General features: G+C 40.4%; 2 protein-coding genes across 4 annotated transcripts; both read right to left on the bottom strand.

The window, feature by feature from the left end:
• Positions 1–1,502: 1,502 nt before the first annotated feature.
• hoxa13b (homeobox A13b) lies at positions 1,503–3,611 on the bottom strand. The gene is made up of 2 exons (XM_031299757.1): positions 2,903–3,611; positions 1,503–2,692 (listed from the first exon to the last, which is right to left on the bottom strand). The coding sequence occupies exons 1-2, from the start codon at positions 3,534–3,536 to the stop codon at positions 2,454–2,456; spliced, it is 873 nt and encodes a 290-aa protein (XP_031155617.1). The 5' UTR covers positions 3,537–3,611; the 3' UTR covers positions 1,503–2,453.
• Positions 3,612–7,177: 3,566 nt separating this feature from the next.
• On the bottom strand, positions 7,178–19,575 carry hibadhb (3-hydroxyisobutyrate dehydrogenase b). 3 transcript variants are annotated; one of them, XM_031299012.2, is made up of 8 exons: positions 19,446–19,575; positions 18,301–18,461; positions 18,102–18,211; positions 17,896–18,017; positions 10,464–10,597; positions 8,665–8,741; positions 8,396–8,552; positions 7,178–7,884 (listed from the first exon to the last, which is right to left on the bottom strand). In XM_031299012.2, the coding sequence occupies exons 1-8, from the start codon at positions 19,513–19,515 to the stop codon at positions 7,726–7,728; spliced, it is 990 nt and encodes a 329-aa protein (XP_031154872.1). In that variant the 5' UTR covers positions 19,516–19,575; the 3' UTR covers positions 7,178–7,725. The 3 variants fall into 3 exon arrangements, with proteins under 3 accessions (XP_031154872.1, XP_031154874.1, XP_031154873.1); XM_031299014.2 differs by having other exon boundaries at positions 18,301–18,451; positions 19,446–19,543; XM_031299013.1 differs by lacking the exon at positions 19,446–19,575 and adding an exon at positions 19,328–19,368 and having other exon boundaries at positions 18,301–18,451.
• Positions 19,576–19,800: the final 225 nt, after the last annotated feature.

Raw genomic sequence — 19,800 nt, forward strand, 5'->3', positions numbered from 1 at the left:
TGATGTGTATATCGATATGTGATTGTTATAAGATCACGTGGATCATGTTAACGCCATAATACAATTCATTAAAGAAGGACAAATATCAATAGGCCTACTGACAACTAAAGAAGAGAGTTGCGAAATAGGTGAGGGTTTGTTTGGACGGCGGATTAACAGGCCTCTCACACACTTTTCATATCATAAGGTTTTGTGTACATCCAGCTTTTACAAGTCGATTTTCAGTTTTAGGTTTTTGTTCCAAAATGAGATGGACATAATCGTCTTTCTTTAACACAAAATGAAGACACCTAAGTCTACTTCTTCCTGAAGAACAGGTCATTTGAGGACTTGATGAATTTACGTGAACAGACAACACCTTTAACATTTGGATTTTTCGATTGAGTAGCCCTATATAAATTAATAAATATGTGCATGAATAGGATGTTTTCTTTAAAAAAATTAACAGACATTTTAGTAACGCAATTTTGAATTGCACTCAACAAAAAAGTGCAACAGGCAAGGTTTGCACGTGCATATGCAAGGAAAACATGATAAAACATGAATGGAAACTGATACATTTTCATTCTTTTTTGAACGAATTTTATAATTAAGAAAGAAGAATTAGCATCGACAAATGGTGTATATCAAAAATATAATATAACAATAATAATAATAATAGTAATAATAATAACAACAATATTTATAAGTCATTATCATGGGCTTGGAGCTGTACAATGACTTCGGTCAATACTACAATATCATGTTGTTTTCTGTAGCCCTAAAATATTTGTATAATCTTATCACTGAAGAAATAAGGTTTGGTTTGGTTTTATTTTATGGATATAGAAAGACAACGGGGGGGGGGTATCCAAGGGATAACATGTAAAAGCGAAAAACACTTTTTTCCAACAAGGCTTTGAGTACTTACCTTAATTGTTAAAGTTGAAACATGCCACTTTTTATTATAGGTCAGGTACAAAAGGTAACACACACACACACACACACACACACACACACACACACACACACACACACACACACACACACACAGTGCTGACAGAGCTATGCCACTAGATGGCGACATAAACTCTTAATGACTGAAGCCCACAGAGACTCTGAGCTCATGCAGGCCTGGCCTACAGACACACACACACACACACACACACACACACACACACACACACACACGGAATATACTGTATTCATATGTCATTTTACCATTAAAAGGATTTGCAGGAGCTACCTCTAGCTCACCCAGTAAGAGCGTGCGCCCCATGTTGGCTGAGGCCTTTGCAGCGGCCTGGGTTTGAATCCGACCTGCGGCCTTTTGCTGCGTGTCATCCCCATCTCTCTCCCACCTTTCTTGTCTATCCACTGTCACTCTGAAATAAAGGGGAAAAAAGCCCCCAAAAAATAATCTTAAAAAAAAGGGATTTGTAAACCCTAACCTTTATCAATCAAGCCCCCATGTCCAATTTGTAGGCTTACCAAAAAATATGAATCAAAATGACAAGATCACATTGCGTCTCTCAAACATTTATTGTCAAAAACTTTGGCTATTGCAGTCATAAAAGGGAGAATAGATAGTTGCTGTCAGATAGTATTTACAAGTTTAAATATGCTTACGTTTTCAGTACTCTTCTTGACTGACAGGCGGAAATTGCATAGGTCAGTTTAATTCAGAGTAAAACCCTGTTTAGAAAAGGGGACAGTGACATGGACACAGTGTGGGCAAACCTAATGAAATGCTCAAGCTAGTTTCACGCGTTTTATCAGATAGTGGCCGATTAAACAACAGAGACTCATTTTAAATGGAAAGCAGGGATGAAGTGTAAACTCTGTTTTTCAAACTGTGAAATGAAGTTTATCTAAATAATTGAATTAAGAAGTGTTGTAGGCTCTATTGCCTCTGCAAGGACAGAGTAGGCCTAAAGATATTTTATTTTTTTCTCTGAATGAAAGTAGCTGCTGGAAATATAACTTCATAATCATTTTCTGTTATGTATGTGTTAATCTTGGCCTGTTTTCATTGCAATGATCACAGACTGAAGGTTTAAGTGAAGGCGACTGAAAGTTTATGGCCACCTATTTGTTACCACTGCATCACTGTCTAAAGACGAATATAGTAACTGATTCAGTCTTAAATTCTGGATTATATTAAGTGGAATAAAAGCGCAGGATTGCTCGGGGGTGTCTCGTGCCTTTTAAGGCTGAATGTCTTATTGCTTGTTGAATATTTTAAGGAGAGCATGCATCCATCGTAGAATCGCCTTGGTCAACGTGTTGCAAACCATTTCCGATCTTCTGTCAACAGGCCGCATCGACTGGTTCCAATTAAAACGTCAGGAAGGAAATGTGTAGGTCGAAACAGAGCCGCTCTGGCGACAAAGAACCCGTTCATAATGCAATAAATTATAGCACAGTTTTTTTTAGATGAAGGCCCTTCACCTCCTGTTTCAGTATCTCCAGAGCTAACTGGAGCTCTTGAATTTAGTGACGACTTTCTTCTCCTTTACGCGCCTGTTCTGAAACCAGATTGTCACTTGTCTCTCTGTCAGATTTGTCTGCGCGGATATCCTCCTCCTTTTGTCCTTGGTGATGAATTTATTGGCGGCGTACTCCCTTTCCAGTTCTTTGAGCTGCACCTTGGTGTATGGCACGCGCTTCTTTCTCCCACGGCGGACAGAGCTGTCTCCACCAGATATTGTGTCTGTGGAGGGAAACAAATTAAGTATCACATTTTAACTGCTCGGCTGCATCAAACAGAAAACGAAAATGTATTTACATTTTCAGGCGCATTATTAAATATCAATAGTGGAAAAACAGCTTACATTAGACATTACATGCACATATTTGTTTGAGTTTCACTGCACATTCCCATGAACATTGTATATTTCTGTGATAAAACAATAAAAAAGACCTTGTAACGAGGATTTCCACAGAGGATTTGACTGTGGCTGCTCCTTGGTGCAGTAAACTTGACCACTCCAACCATTGGTGATGGCCCATGGCTGGTAGGGCTCCATGGGCAGCAGAGACTCATGTCTTGGCTCAGATGGAGCACTCAGCGCAGGTACGACAGGGACGTCCAAGTAGCTGGGCTGGTAAGGACCCGAGGAATAGCCCTGATAAAACGCAAATTCCTTTGCCCTGGTTGAGAACTCCTCGCCAGAGACCGATGAGTCCATGTATTTATCGCCATAACCAGAGGGCTGCGCGCAAGCCTTCACGCTGCCGTGTGACATCCTACATGGGTAATAACTGCTGCCAAAATATCCATAAGGCAAAGATGCATTGGGCGAGCTCTGACTGGCAGAACAGGGACTGCACTGTTTGCCAGGCTCCCCCATGCCAGAGACTGGCACCTCACTCGCAGCGTAGGTGGTGCTCGGAGCCAGCGAGGTTGGATGCGCTAACAAATTCCTGCACTGGTTTGCAGCAAAATTGCCTCCAGTAAATCCTTCCATGTTCTTGCTTCTTTCATCCAAGCCGTTGTCGTAGAGGAACATCACCGGGTCAATCCAGTGCGAATGGAGGAGTAATGAAGCGGTCATAGCATGCCCTACATCGAGAAGACCAACTCTTTTTCAAAATCCCCTCGACTGAACAGAGACAGGGACTCGAGCAGAGTAACGATACCAACACGCCTGAGTACATAAAGATCGCAAGGTTATTGGCCAGGGCCAAACACGTGATATGCAAAGGAGAGGATAAACGTCTAGACATCAGATAATGCAGATCAAGCTGTATACTCGTGAAGATGTACTGCAAATCAGTGTATGTTTTATGCAAAGAAGTCCCTTAGGGGATTTTTTCCTAACATTATTATATTGGAATCTTAAGTTAACACAGTTTCACTCAGTCTGTCGTGCAGTGGCATCACAACAGCTTATTTGATAGACTGTGTAGTGCATGGCGTGAGAAAAACTGTATGATATAGCCTATGTATTTATTTTTTTACAGCGGAAAGGATGCGTAATTACGCGTGCCATTTCGGTTGCACACGCTCTTACTCCAAGAGTAAAACAACAACTATTACGGATCTGTGGATTTAAAAGGATTTGGGTTTTATATCTAAAGATTGGACCTTTGCTGCGCTTTCAGTCAAAGGAGCACACTTTTACAAAATGTACCATCAAGTTCTTAAATTATCTGGATTTTAAGCATGACTGCAGATTCTTTTTTGTCTTCTGGATACTTTTAAAAGGATTATTAGCCTATAACAACATGAATCATCCTCACATTTGCCACAACAAGCAAATATAGACAGTTCAGTGTCCACTAAAATACCAAAAGCATGCCACATTTAGCTGCACTCTTCCTCATACGGATTAGACGCGGCTGGAAGCCAAGGTCAAGTTGAAAGTTGCAGTCTGGCCAAAACAGCCACTTCACGCCAGGAAGCCCGACGAGAAAACACTGCTAAAAGCCGAAGAGGAGGTTTCATCACAGCCTGTGCTCGTTTTTTTAGACATGTTAAATAAAGTTGTTTTCTTCTTTCTTTAATCCTACCAGGCTTTGGCGATGACAATATCTATTGGCATTAAATGGTCAAAAACCAAAGCTCAAGATGGTTTATTTTGTCCTTCTGCTGGAGTAAAAACGTGACATAAGAAAATAACTGCTCTTCACCGTGCCTACATGTTTCTACATTCTGCGTAAAGTGCCTCCACAGTGGGCTCTTGTTTTCCTGCAGAGCTAAAAACAGTCTTGCATTTGGCCACATATACGATAACAAATCCTTCATGAGTAGCAGTAAAACATTAAATATTGTTTACGGTTTAACCTATATATGGCAGTCAACCATTCACCTGTGTGGGTGTAGACTGAAAAGGTTAAGATTAGTGTCAAACTAAATACTGTTTTAACTTTCAGGGTTCATTTTTGTTTTACCTTTCTAATGTGATACCACAGACGCAGAGAAATGTGCACCCACATTTGAGCACCTTTTTATTTTTAGTAGAGTTTTCTCACCTTTGGAGGCTGTAAATCTTTACTGCCCAAGTCAATAGCTTGTAGGCCAGACTGAGCACTGGTCTACATTTCGGGCAAAAAGCACAATATTTTATGTTGTACTGAATTCGTTCCCGTGTAATTTTTGTTTTTATAGCAATGTTCTGATAACCGACTATAGGCTATCAATCCGCATTTTATTAACTACTATACTACGCACTGTCTTATAGATAGGAAAATGGCCTACTTTCTAAAATTTCGCATTCAGGGAAGGTGAGTGTTGGCTGGACAGGAATCATCTCAGCCACGTTGTTCACACATTAGAGGGCGACTGTCTGTCTCAACAATATACGTAGCAGCTGCTATAGGAACGGTTAAATGAGCCAGTTAAACGAAAAATATGATCAATGTCTACGCACGCACGCACACACGCACACACACACACACACACACACACACACACACACACACACACACACACACACAATTTGAAATGAAGATAGCGTTAATTTGTCTCAAAATTACATACCAGATTTGGTAATAACCGAGATGGCATTATTAGGCTATTAAATGCGCAAGGACGAATACAAATTGGTTACCTACTTGTAATTATCACATGCAATTAGCTTCTATAAGTGAAAATCAAAACTTTACGCCAATTTCTAACTAAAATACGAGTCTGAAATATACAAATATATGACAAACATTTTTTTTTTACCAATAAATGAATTAAAGGATTCCTCTTGAAGTAGCCTACAACGGCTAAAAAGAGCTTAGTTAAAACAGAGCGTTTCCTAACAGATCTTTAAAATAAAAAGCAGGAATGAGATCTGTCTTTTCTGCAATAGACTATAGCACACACAGTGTAAACTAGGCTGGACAAGGAGGACACTATTAAAACCACACAGATTTGACCCTATAGCCATTGCTTCGAATGCAAAATGTAGAACAGCACAAACTCAGGCTTGTTGAAATATACGCTGGGAAATGAACTAAGAACAATTTGGAACAAGAAAAAAGCAAAGACATTTTGTGCGAAGTCATTAGTGTTGGATACAACATGCGCACTTTTTTTCCACAGTCAAGTCTAATAGCTTGTCAACAAAATGCATGCATCTTTTTGCTGATGCATATGTAGTTGCAAAACTACATGCTATCATACGCAAAAATGCACATATGCATCACCGAGGTTAAGAATAAAAACACAAAATGACTGCTGAATGCAAACCTTATTAAAACGTGTTGAAGAGGCTATAAATTGAGCACGAGGGATGATGTGCGCGCAGCAGCCGATTATGTCAGGATGTGTGTGTGTGTGTGTGTGTGTGTGTGTGTGTGTGTCACACAGTCTGCTGAGGCCTGAGACGAAATTGCTGCTCTGTTTGCAGTACCTATCATGTAGATGAAAATACAGCTCTTAGCCGACAGTCCTTAATGGACTTTTTATGGGTTTGTCTTGTGATCGCATGACCTATGGCACCTTGGCCCCTCACTGGCTCTTGGCAAACTAGATCAGAAACATGCCGCCCTCCTGGTCTGGCCTAAGAGGGAATAGAAAAGCGGTGCACATCCCAAAATTGATGATGCAACAGTCACAACTTTGTTTCATAGTTGTAAAGTAGCATACGCAATACAAAAATAGTCAGATCTTCATTAGAGAAGAATTTGTGTTGGATAATTTAACTGAAAGAAGTTGAAGCGGCCTTTTAGTTTGGACCATGTGCAGTTTTGGCCCCGTTTCTCTGTCCGGCGTTCCGCATCCCGCCGATGCATCTGCTCTGCAGCCAAGCTTTGTTTCTCATCTTTGTTTATCGTGACTATTGAATCAGTGGGACACACGATGGAAACTATAACATTTAGGAGCTATTTAACTTACTAGCTCAGAGTCATGGAGAGAACACTGTGCAATGCGTGTCCACACACAAGACATTTAGAATTTAAATTGCCATTTTCATCGCGGGAATTAGTATCCTGTCTCTGAGGTTTGGTTACTTTTGCATGCAAGTTTGTGGACTGCAGAAATTCCATTTAAGTTGTGCCCATGCAAAGCTCTTCCCTTTAAATGCGTATTCCAACAAAAACACAAGTTATAGCTTTACAAGCAACCATGAATAAATGCTGTTTCCAGTGTTTTATAGAAGTATGTTTATATTTTAGTTAAGTTCAAGTTAATATCGAAATACCAGAAATGAAAACATGAATGAAATTTACGAGGTAGCTGGTAAATTAACGGTTCACAAAGTTTAAGACATCACAATTTGTCTTTATTTACTAACAGGATATGTATGATGTTACACTCTTATCCTATAACATTTCCAATGTCAAGAGCAGTAACCCCCATGAACAGAAAAAAACGGCAACATAAAGAAATGGTGACAAACAATAGATAAATATGTGGAGACTAAACCGTGTTTGCAGCCATTTAGTGTTGACAAACAAGAGCTAATGCGTTGTCTTTTCAACACCACAGATTCCCACAGGACTCTTTGCATTATAAGATCTGCAGAGCTGCCACTGCTTGACAGTCTACTATCTTTTGGGTCCTCTGTATATCACATATTACTTGCTTCTAAAACTGAAAGGAGTGTTGTGTAATAAAAAGGCTAAAACACACAGAAAACAAGATTTCCAATTGGAGACAAGTGCTGACATAATCGGTCACGCAGTGCGGGAGCTCTCTTGGCTTCATGTCTTTCACAACTTTGAAATAGAAAGTCCTTGGGGCGCCCCAACTACGCTGTTAGTCCTGTGCAGGGCCAGGCCAGGCTGTGGACAGGGTGGAGGCTGACATTACTGGCCCTCCTCCTCACGCAGGAACTGGAACACTGAGGAGAAATCTTTATTGGCATAACCGCGTGCGCACATTATTCGGTAGATCTGATGGGCTAAGGAGCCGAGAGGGACAGGAGTCTTTGTGTTGGTGGCGGTGTTCTGCGCTAAGCCTAGATCCTGAAAAAGAAAAGCAAACAAACGTTAGAAAAACCAACAAAGCTGAAATTTAAACACCAGTCCACACACCACAGAGACATTTATTTTATATTTTAATAACATGGGCTTGATTCCCTTTTAAGAGGGATGTAAACTACTGCCAACTAGTTCACTGCATCATTTAAAGTGGTGTGACTAAAATATCATTTTGTTTTTTTTAACACGGTCACTTAAATCCCTGTCACATGTACAGATTATGGGCCAGTAACCCTGATTGACCTATGTTAACTCTTATACATACGCTATATGAATGAGAACAGTCCACTTAAATCAAAACATGAATACATTTGTGTTCCAACAGGAACCAATTAATTTCCCACACTAGAGGAAGAAGTATTAAAATATTTGGTTTATTTTCCCCCTTTTTGTGATGACAAGGTTAACATGTACAAACCTAATGATTAAATGTTTGCGGAAACACTAATGCTCAATAGTAATTGAAGTATACAGTGCAACAGGTCATTAAACAGACCTTAGCCATCAGCTGGGTGCCGAAGCCTCCCTGGTAGTTATTCCCAGAGGGGACGCCCTCCATGACTCCAGGGACAGGGTTGTAGGTGTCACTGGACCAGCACCGACCTGAACTCATGTTCAGGATCTGGGCCAACAGTTTAGGATCAAGACCAAGTCTGTGAATGAAGACAAATTCCATGTTACTTACACAAAGTGTTTTGCTGCTGCATCTATTGCAATGATTTAAAATGACTGCATATACTGTTATTTGTAAGCAAGAGTGTTCACCTGACTCCCAAATTCATCGTCTCTGATGTCCCAATCATTCCAATGGCTAGAAGCATATTGTTACAAATTTTAGCAGCCTGTAACAGTAACAAGATAACAGTATATTAGAATTCAATAACCAGGGGCCTGTTGCACAAAACAAGGATAGGGGATTAAGCCGGGATATTCAAGTTATCCTGGATGAATTTAGCTTTGATTTGGTTGCACAAAAGCAGGTTGAATTAAACCCAGCCAAGTAACCATGGAGATTTATTCTTTGCACCTAGCCTGCTCCAGAGCAGGCTAACAGCCAGGCTAAGGTTAATCCTGGAGTCTTGTGTTAAATCAGCTGCCGCTCTGATCCGAAATAAACGTGTGTAACAGTTATTCCGTTGTCTTCTGAATGTGTTCTGCTTTATTTTTATTGACATGCATTACTTGTCACTATTGCTGTCACAAGTTTGATTTAAATCCTACTATTGCAGTTGTTTAGATGGTAAGAAATGGTTGCACTGGCACTAGAGATAAAGTGGGACAATGCGGAGGAAAGGGGCTTTTCCTCCGCTGCTCTCCCCGTGAGTGAACACGGGAAGGGGATCCTCCGACACCGTGTAGTGGACTCTAAAGGAGACTTTTAGCGTCAATAACGACGACAACGGCACCTGACCAAACGTCCGTATTTTACGAGATGGGAGTGAGAATGTGTTGGAATGCCACAAAGCTTCCAAATCTTTTTATTTTGGTGCTGTCACTTGTCATCTTGGAGCTTGGGAGTGAGAAAAAAAAAAAAACATGAATAATAATAGGCTACATTGTTTTACAGATATGCTTACAGTGTGTATTGTCACTTAGGCTACTTCTTTTTCTAGTTTTTGTTCAGCCATGTTTGTTCCGTATGAACATTAATTATAGAAATATTAAGAATTAGTCATAACTTATAGAGATTGGTGCATATGGTTGTAAAACATATTCTCGCATTATGAATAAGGGTTTGAAATTAAGCCTAGTCCTTAGGGTAAATTTCCAGAGGAACATTAATTCCTTCTGCTCACTTTTGAGGCATAGTAAATAATAATATATTTTATTTATATAGGCTAGTGCTTTACAGGCTACTCAAAGACACTTTACAGTAAAACCAGCACATTAGCACATAAAAACAGAAACAATACAACCAACACTTAAAACAAGCATATTAAAAGCAAATAAAACAGTGTACAACTTTGTAAAAATGTGGAGTGACTCTTTTTAAATCCTTACGCATTCAGTCGGTCCACTATTGTCTGTCAGGCTTTTTCTCTCTGTCTGATAACAAGAGCCGTATTTCCCTTTTTGCATATTATATGCTTCACCTCCTCGTAACTTTCCATTAGAAGCTGCTGCTCAGCAGGTGAAACATATGCCACACGCGTCCTCTCCATTTCTGCATCAGTAAATCTGTGATCGATACCGTGGTCTATTTAAGAAAGCCGTGAACGTGCACTTATGCCAGCTATCTACATCTGGCTTGACATAGCTTCACCTTCTCATCCTGGCTCGGCAAACATGCAACCGATTAAGCCGCGATGAGCGGATCACACTAAGTCAAGCTGCGCTTTTTCAATTATCCTGGATTTCTTCCTTCTACTTTTGTGCAACAGGCCCCTGAACGTGTTAGTTACTCGTATTTTGTGACATTTTTTGATTCTATTAAACAATTGACCAACAAGTACACACAAACTACTATCTTTACACCTTAAACTCAGAAAAACACCACCACCTTCATATCTGAAGGACAAAAGCATTGTGACAGTGACAAAATAAAATGTGAAAATATGACCTACCTGTCCAGTTCCAACCTGACCGCAGTACACCACATTAGCTCCCATGCAGGTGAGCAGTTCTTTGGCTGCAGTAAATTCCTCCTCTGCTCCTCCAACCATAAAAGTCAGTTTACCCGAACTGGCAGCACCCACACCTAGGAATGCAAAGTGGTGCTTATATACAATGAACTATGTGCAAGCATGTAGAGATGGTTGGTATGTATTGGTTTTCTGAACAGGTCAGTTCAAATGCAGTGAACAAAAGGAAATTAAAAGCAATCATGAATTTTCCTAAAAGTAATCACTGTAAATCATTATCAGTGAGACATAATATTTTCAGTGAGATGAGGAGACAATAAAAAAAACCAAAAAAAAACCAAAAAAAAACATTAAAATGTCTTTGTTGCATCTCTCCACTGATTTCCTGTCAGCTCTGCATCAATGTACTATTGACTCTAATAAAGTAATAAAATGCAAAAAACATGTATGGACATGTTTCTGGAGTGAAAGAAAATGTGTCTGTTATAGTTTGGAACTCCCTAAATGAATCCAAACAGAATTACAATGTGCTTCACATACACACTAAAGATAAAACAGCATTGCATGCAGGGTTAAATGCTACATAATTAAAACAATATAGCAAGGTGTAGTGCAATAAATAGGGAACAATTGCAGAGGTTTAGGTGTTAACAGCAAGTGAAAGTATGTCTTTGAAAAAAGATTAGCATGAGGACAACCTATGTAGCCTGTTCTCACTGGGCAATATAGTCCAAAGCATTATATTACATTACATGTCATCTAGCTGACACTTTTATACAAAGCGACTTACAATAGCTATATACTGTATGTCAGAGGTTGCATGCCTCTGGAGCAACTAGGGGTTAAGTGTCTTGCTCAGGGACACATTGGTTGATGTATCGCAGTGGGAATTGAACCCAGATCTCCCACACCAAAGGCATGTGTCATATCCACTGCGCCATCACCACCCAAAGCCTTGAGACACTGTTAATAAAAGTCTGGTCAGCCCTTGCCTAGTTTTAAAAACAGCCATTTCTGTATCCATTTGTACATTTGACAGTGGATTCAGGTTCACATGGGGTTAAAGGCTCTGTAATATACAGCCTAACCAGGTGCAAGCCACACGGGTGCCAAGAAATTACCAACATAGTCTTATAATTAATCAAAGTTTACAGTAAGCCAATGAAGAGAAGCCAAGATGGGTGTTATACATTTCCCCCTCCCTAGTCCTCGTGAGCAGTCTCCCAGCAGCATTTTGTACTAACTGGACTGCGCGGCTGGCGAAAGGTGGGAGTAACAGTCAAGCTGAGATTTCTGCCATTCACAGTAACAATATTTCAAAGGAGGGTATAAATAATAGCTTTGTTGCAACAGATAACTTCTTCTCACAGACATGTAGTCTTGGAGAATTTGAAGAGTTACTGAGATGAGAAATTTGTGCAACACTGACAGTGAATGACTTGTCCAAGAGGTGCAATACAGAACAGATGGAAAATAGATAGATTTGAGTTAGTTTAAGTAATTCGCTACGTACAGTACTGTGCAAACATTTTAGGCAGGTATGAAAAAATGCTGTAAACTATGAATGCTTTCAAAAATGAAAGTGGTAGTTTATTTTCATCAATTAACAAAATGCAGTGAATGAACAGAAGAGAAATCTAAATCAAATCAATATTTGGTGTGACCACCCTTTGCCTTCAAGACAGCATAAATTCTTCTAGGTACACTTTCACAAAGTTTTTGAAGGAAGTGGTAGGTTGTTCTAAACATCTTGGAGAACTAACCACAGATCTTCTGTGGATGTAGGCTTCCTCCAATCCTTCTGTCTCTTCATGTTATCCCAGACAGACTCAATGATGCTGAGATCAGGGCTCTGTGGGGGCCATGCTTCCAGGACTTCTTGTTCTTCTTTACACTGAAGATAGTTCTTAATGACCTTGGCTGTATGTTTGGGGTCGTTGTCCTGCTGCAGAATAAATTTGGGGCCAATCATACGCCTCCCTGATGGTATTGCATGATGGATAAGTATCTGCCTGTATTTCTCAGCATTGAGGACACCATTAATCTTGACCAAATCTCCAACTCCATTTGCAGAAATGCAGCCCCAAACTTGCAAGGAACCTCCACCATGCTTCACTGTTGCCTGCAGACACTCATTATTGTACCGCTCTACAGCCCTTCAGCGAATATAACCTGCCTTCTGCTACAGCCAAATATTTCAAATTTTGACTCATCAGTCCAGAGCACCTGCTGCCATTTTTCTGCACCCCAGTTCCTATGTTTTCATGCGTAGTTGAGTCACTTGTCCTTGTTTCAATGTCAGAGGTATGGCTTTTTGGCTGCAACTCTTCCATGAAGACCACTTCTGGCCAGACTTCTCCGGACAGTAGATGGGTGTACCTGGGTCCCACTGGTTTCTGCCACTTCTGAGCTGATGGCACTGCTGGACATCTTCTGATTTCGAAGGGAAATAAGCTTGATGTGTTTTTCATCTGCTGCACTAAGTTTCCTTGGCCGACCACTGCGTCTACGATCCTCAAAGTTGCCCGTTTCTTTGTGCTTTTTCAAAAGAGCTTGAACAGCACATCTTGAAACACCAGTCTGCTTTGAAATATTTGTCTGGGAGAGACCTTGCTGATGCAGTATAACTACCTATATACTGTAATTGGTTGATCATACACCTGACTACAATCCTACAAAATCCCTGACTTTTTGCAAGTACCTATAAGAATTGATGCTGGTTTGAAGGCAAAGGGTAGTAACACCAAATATTGATGTGATTTTAGATTTTTCTCAGTAAGACCTGTTCAGAATATCCAGATCCTGTTTCAAAAGCAGACAGGTGTATTTCTGTCTCTAGAGTCGGACAATAACTAAGTAAAATGGCCTTTGGTTCAAATACCAAAGCTGCCAGAAAGCAGGTTTGTGGGTTCTCTCCAGCAGAAGCATTCCTTTCAACTGTGCAAATGCTAAAATATCACGGACACATTTACAGTCCTGAAACTAGATAAGCACTGTCTTTTTACTCCAAAGTATTTGAGGAAAACACAAATCTAACAAAAGGCCTTACCGGCAGATATTTTTGTCAATCGCCACTTTTATTGCTCAGGGCAGTCTGCTAGAACTCCAGAGATATGCCTTCTTTACCACCAGTTAACCAGTCTCTATTCTGTTATTTCAGACCTCTACTCTAGCCTTCGGTAAGTTAAGTATTATAGTCTGAGAAAAAAATGAAAGATGGCCCTTATGTCATCCGTTACGTACATTCTCTTTACACAAAAGAAACTATTCAAGACACATGCTGACTCAATTATGTCCCCACCACCATGCATGCTTTTATGTTTAAATTTTAACCACACTGGATTAAACAGTCACTACCATGCCCCTGTACTTCTTTGGATTTGTCTGACCACTGGAGATGTTCAAAAGGTTTTATTTAGGTGATTAATGTGATGCAAAGTATGAAATACACTTCAGTTTGCAATAGTTGAACTGCCGGCACCACACACACACAAGTTCAAGGCGGAAGGCTGGACAACTTTAATCCATGTGCACTACCCAGGACGGAAGCATATAAATCAGTACTAATCTTTAGGGGTAGGCTATAAAATGGACCAAGATCAATTCAAAGAAAGTGGCTGTCTTGACTTTGACAAGGCCAAGTTCAAACAAACTTTCTGTGTGAACCCCCAAGAAAGTCAGACAGCCTAGTGTTACAGCTTGGAACATTTGTGCAGGCTGAAGCTCCTCCTCTTCTTCCTAACTAGATTCCGTTGCTGCTCTTTATTAACCACGACTTTAGCAAGTGGCAAACTGGATTTGCCAGTGCCTTCTACACAACCAATACATATACTGTAATATATATGAGAAATCAGCATCACACAAGTTAGATGATTTGAATTTAAATTTCCAATAATGTACAGCTAAAATGACTACGTAGTTGATTCACCGAGAAACAGAAAATAAATCTGCAACTTGGGCCGGGCGATATGGGAAAATATTTACAATATTCAGCACACGTTTTTGTTGAAGAGTCACATTAGACATTATAAAGATACCCAACTGGTCAACAGAGCAGTCGTGCCCTCTACTGGCAAAATATGGATAGGGGGCGCTACGCATTTTAAAATAAGGGAAACACTAGGCTCGTTCGAGATGAACTGCGCCTCGCCTGTAAAGTGGACGAGAGCAGGCGACAGCAGCAGGGGGCGGTGACAAAAGTCCGCTGTCAAGTTGGACAGTTTCCTGCCGATTCCAGCAGCCTTCAGGCTGAACAGGAAGTCACAGAAACACTATGGTCCGATTCCGATTTAATAAAATGTTATCAGACCCATATAACAGCTCCTACACAGAGTTCAGTTGTTTTTATTATGACAGAATAGCTGTCAAAATGCTCTACATGCGATCTGCTGCTGATTTTAATTAACACACTGTAGATGATCCGTAACCTGAACAGATTTAGTCTCTCTGACTTCTAAACGTAACTACCAGTCACACAACATGTGGTTTGTACAGAATAAACCTTTCAAATCAGGCACATATAATTGAAATCCCTCCAATTCAAAATAAAACAAAGTTTATATAAAACATCATGTTGAGTCGATTCTGAACCAATCAGCTGTTAGATCAGCTGAGAGGCCGGCATTTCCCAGCATGCCCTGGGTCCGCCTGGGTCTTGCAGTCGGTGAAAAACAACTGCGCTGCCTGCGTCTCAGAACTGCAGCCGCCTTGATCTCGTGAGGTTATCGTTACCCACGTGTGCATGACGTCAGAGCAAGTCGGACACAAATCTAACCGGCATGCATTGGGCGGCGATCGCGATTCTGCGCAGACCTGGCTCATCTCGAACTAGCCTACTATTCGACGGAGGAACACCCTTGACACAACAATGGAATAGGAATTGGGCGTGTCCGGCATCCACACTGAAAAAGCAGACTCTGGCAGTTGTGTTACTAGGGAAATATGTCCAAAGCTTATCATTATCGACCTGAATTTTATCGCAATCCTGATTCAAGATCGTTTTATCGCCCAGCCCTAGCTGAACCTATCTAGATAATTGATTAATCGTTTAAGTAACTTCTTAAGCAGAAATGGCACATTTTTTTGGGGGGTTTTGCACTGTCACCATGGGCACTGGGAGTTTGTGATTGGATTTGTTTTGACTCCTTATTTATTTGGCAAGCCCATAGTTTAAGAAAGGCTGCTATAGACCACACGATTAAAGTCTAAAATAATTGGTTAATTAATCGATAATGAAAATAATTGCTAGTTGCAGCTAGGGTTGCACAATTAACCGTAATTTTATGGACTAGAGCAAAATCCAAATCGCAGGGGAGCGCAATATTAGTTAAGGCAAAATATCAAGTGTCAGTGTCAAACTATTCTGAATTAAGTATTGTGGTGCTGCAGAGACATCCCGGCCTACAAGTCCTATCCTACAGACTAAAAATCTTAGTTTGGTACAGATCCTCGAAAAAAAAAAAATCACATTTATAATCATTTTAATGTTAATATTTTTCAATGAAAATGAGAATACAAAAAAGAACATTCCCTCCAATATCGTGAATCATATCGCAATCACAATATCAGTAAAATAATCGCAATTTGATATTTTCCTCATATCGTGCAGCCCTAGTTACAGCCTTATAATGTAATATGTAAATGTATAAAATTACAGGAATGCTAGATTGGTGGGAATGACAAGTAAATAAAGCTTTAAACATAAGGTATGTTCTCAAAAAGTTTTAAAGTTAACGCTGAGTTGCCAGTTTATTGAAACCCTCAGTTTTTGCTCACCCATTTATTTTAGTGAGGGATGACTAATTAGAGACACCTCTCAGTTTAATGCAAAACAGTTCACAGATCCAGTAGCCTACAAAATTAACATGAAGTTGAATCAACACCTCTCTGAAATAGTTTCAACTAAAACTAAACATTATTGCCTTTGTGAAAAGGGACTTAATGCAGGACCTTTGTATTAGGCAACATTAGTTTTAGCTTGGTGAAGGTTACCCGACAACCGCATGGATGTATTCCAAGAATATACAGTAGGGGTGGAACGGTACATGTATTCGTATTGCACCGAAACGGTACAGGCATCATGGTTCGGTGCAGGAATTTACACGTAGAATACACGGTATAAAAATAAATAAAATTTGCGCGCAAATTCATTAATGTAATGCGGAACTACTAGATATGCGGGTTCTTTAGGGACACCTAATCTGTAGCCCCACCTATGCGCCTATGCATGCAGTTTAAAGAGTTAGAGGACCCGCCGGCCTCTTTAAGATCGCAAGTTTGGGAAAACTTTGGTTTCCCAGTAAGTTAGAGTAGTACAGGCAAGAGAGTGGTGGATAATGGCCGTTTTACAGTAGCCTCATCCAAGCTCACGTGCGCCAATGGGACGTCAAAATGACGTAGATTTCGCTGGCGCACCAAGATTTTGAGTGCGTGACCGGAAGGCACCACTCTATTTTTTCAGCGGCGCGCAACAAAGCAGAAACAGGAAGCCTGAACGAGCTCGAGGTTAACCGGATGCCAGGACTCTGAGAGTGATTGGAAATCTCTCTTGTAAACTTACTGGGTTAAGATGAGTTCTTTTATGGCTTGATCCGACAAAGTAGGTCATCGAATCAATTTGAAGCATCGACGGCAATGCTGCTGCCAGTTCTGCCGTTGTTTACCTTTTTCTTCTTCTAGTCCGTAGAAATAGCAAAGTCGGTAGCCTTTCCTCATTAGCGCCACCTCTGTTCAGGAGAAGACTAAAACTAGTGTCGCGACCACCACGCACAACTATAAACAGTTACGCCGCTCCCATAACGTCACACTAGTGCTTGACAGGTTGGCTGCGGCTAGTATAACCCACGTTTAAGACTGTTGTTGTAGATTAGTGTTACGTTTCCAGCGTTGCGGCTCCGAACCGTAACGTCAGTTGGGACAGACGCCTTGTTTCTTCAGGCTAACTATTAGCTTTAGCCAGACAGGGAGCAGCTTTCTACAGTGAAAAATGGCCGGGAGACGTCGTGATAACGTTGCATTAATCAGGTCATTTAGTTTGTCTTTGCAGAGAACAGAGATGCTGTATTTTCATTGTCTTTTTGTTTACAAGTTACAGATGGAGTCTGGAGATGATGTGGGGTACTTATTGTTTACAGTTTACATCTTACTTTACACACTTCAGGCTGTTGCAACTAGCTCAGGGGATAGACTGTATGACACTAGGTGGTACAGCCTGAGACATGCACAATAAAAAAAATTGCCTTCTGCATTTTTGTTTTGCTTTTCCCTCCATTGTACTCAACTCGTACCGAACCGTGATGTCCGAACCGAGGTATGAACCGAACCGTGACTTCTGTGTACCGTTCCACCCCTAATATACAGTGAATTATAATAGATATTATACAACCTATATTGTGATCATACATGTAAAATGTACCTCCTGATACAGGTGCATCCATAAAAACTGCCCCCGTCTTCTCAGCAGCAGCAGCCATCTCTTTTGAAACCGCTGGGTCGATGGTGCTTGAGTCAATGAGTAGGGAGCCTTTCTTCACCTTTCTGTTGAGAAAAGTGCATGATTTAGAATCTGATTTAAATCCATGAGGTTATTATGTGCATATTGAAAGAGAAACCAAAGTGTACTTGAGGATGCCATTGAGTCCAGTGTACACATCTATGACATTGGGACTAGAGGGGAGCATGGTAATAATGCGGTCAGCCTTGTCTGCTACATCAGCAGGATTATCCACAATCTGAGGAAACACAAAATCACAAGGTAAGAAGAGAGAACAGGTAAAAACTGTATACAAATTAAAAAGGTGAGTGCATTTTACACTCTCACCTGAGCGCCCAGCTCTTGCACTTCCTTACATGACTCCGGGAACACATCAGTAGCAATGACTGGGTATCCGTGCTTCAGCAAGTTCTTTGCCATTGGGTTTCCCATATTGCCCAGACCAACAAACCCCACTGGTGTCTTCGAGGCCATAGACCTGGTGGAGACTACAATGTAACGGCCAAATAGATCAATGATAAGGACAAAAATTATTGGCTGCTTGTCATTAGTCGAGATGCCTGGTATCCCCCTCAACATTGTGTTTGTAATATCTTAGTTTTTATATTGTTAATAATTAAAATGATTCTCCAATCCAAATGATTCTCCAATCCAAGTAACGCAATTAACCTTGTTAAAATGCAATGTCACGTTTAAATTTCAATGTAATTCCATGGAATCGCCCTTCAGTGCCAAAGTCATCTAATGGTAAGCATTTTCAATATGTACTTAGCTATTCATTGATAACTTAACATTCTTGTAAATACAAGCATGTGTATGTTATTGTAATTTAAATAAAAACATAGAAGTATATATTCACACTAATAACAAACGAAGACGGAAATATATTAGGTTGCTTTACTACTATTTGTTCACCCACAGACTGCATCTAAAGACGTTAACGCGCGTACAAGATACATAAATAAAGATTTCTTTTTTTCTTAAAGTAAAAGAAATATAATGCTTGGGTTGTTCCCCTTAGAAGCGTATCTGTTTTTCTACAAAGAAACTGACATGATAAAGTGCACGGTGACAGACATTAACTGTTACATAATGTGCCTTAAATAAAGAGACAGGACACAGGACGACACAAAAGCATATGGCGACCATTTCCACCCTTCAGCGTTTTAAAATATAGCAGACGAGAGCATTGGCAGTTAGCACGTAGCTCTGGCACGCAAACACAACGTCATTTTAACAGAAACTCTTCTTCAGCAGTACCTTATACAGTCTATGACCAGTACCTTGTGAAGGGGAGCCCCTGCAGCAGCAGATAAAACCCAGTCTATCGAAAATTAAATCAAACTTCTCTTACATTTCAAGCAAAATGAGTGCTTCCATGTCACAAAGAGCATTCAAGTTACAACGTTAGCTTCTAAAGTAAGCGCATAGACGTGCGCAATGCGTACACGGCCTCAGTTTTTTCTCCTTACCGAATGCAAAGTCAACATGTTTGCAACTCCTTCCAACTAGGGACCAAGACCCTCTCAACATTGCGGCCATGCTTCTTTCCTCTTGACCTTACGTGTGACGTAATAGTAGCTACGTACATTAATGGCGGTTCCTCCGTCCAATCAAATAATAGACCTGCGCAGCACGGCTTTCCAAATTCAGCCACTGAGCTTTTGGGGAGGGTCTTCGATATTTTACGTGTTTCCGCATCAACAGATAGATTTGTTCATAGACATATATAGAGGGATTTGTTACATTTGGTTAGTTTCATTCCATCACTGCTTATAGCTTTCAAATTATTTCAAATGTAATTCTATCATAATATATCATTTTTAA

The sequence above is a fragment of the Sander lucioperca genome, chromosome 10, assembly GCF_008315115.2.
Source record: "Sander lucioperca isolate FBNREF2018 chromosome 10, SLUC_FBN_1.2, whole genome shotgun sequence".
NCBI classification, from domain to species: Eukaryota; Metazoa; Chordata; class Actinopteri; order Perciformes; family Percidae; genus Sander; species Sander lucioperca.

Excerpts from the sequence above, each read along its gene's own strand:
- hoxa13b (XM_031299757.1), bottom strand. The coding sequence starts at position 3,536 with ATGACCGCTTCATTACTCCTCCATTCGCACTGGATTGACCCGGTGATG. Across the intron at positions 2,693-2,902 it reads GTGGAAATCCTCGTTACAAG|ACACAATATCTGGTGGAGAC; the intron begins GTCTTTTTTATT and ends TTCCCTCCACAG.
- hibadhb (XM_031299012.2), bottom strand. The coding sequence starts at position 19,515 with ATGGCCGCAATGTTGAGAGGGTCTTGGTCCCTAGTTGGAAGGAGTTGC. Across the intron at positions 18,462-19,445 it reads ACATGTTGACTTTGCATTCG|TCTCCACCAGGTCTATGGCC; the intron begins GTAAGGAGAAAA and ends GTTACATTGTAG. Across the intron at positions 18,212-18,300 it reads TGCAAGAGCTGGGCGCTCAG|ATTGTGGATAATCCTGCTGA; the intron begins GTGAGAGTGTAA and ends GTGTTTCCTCAG.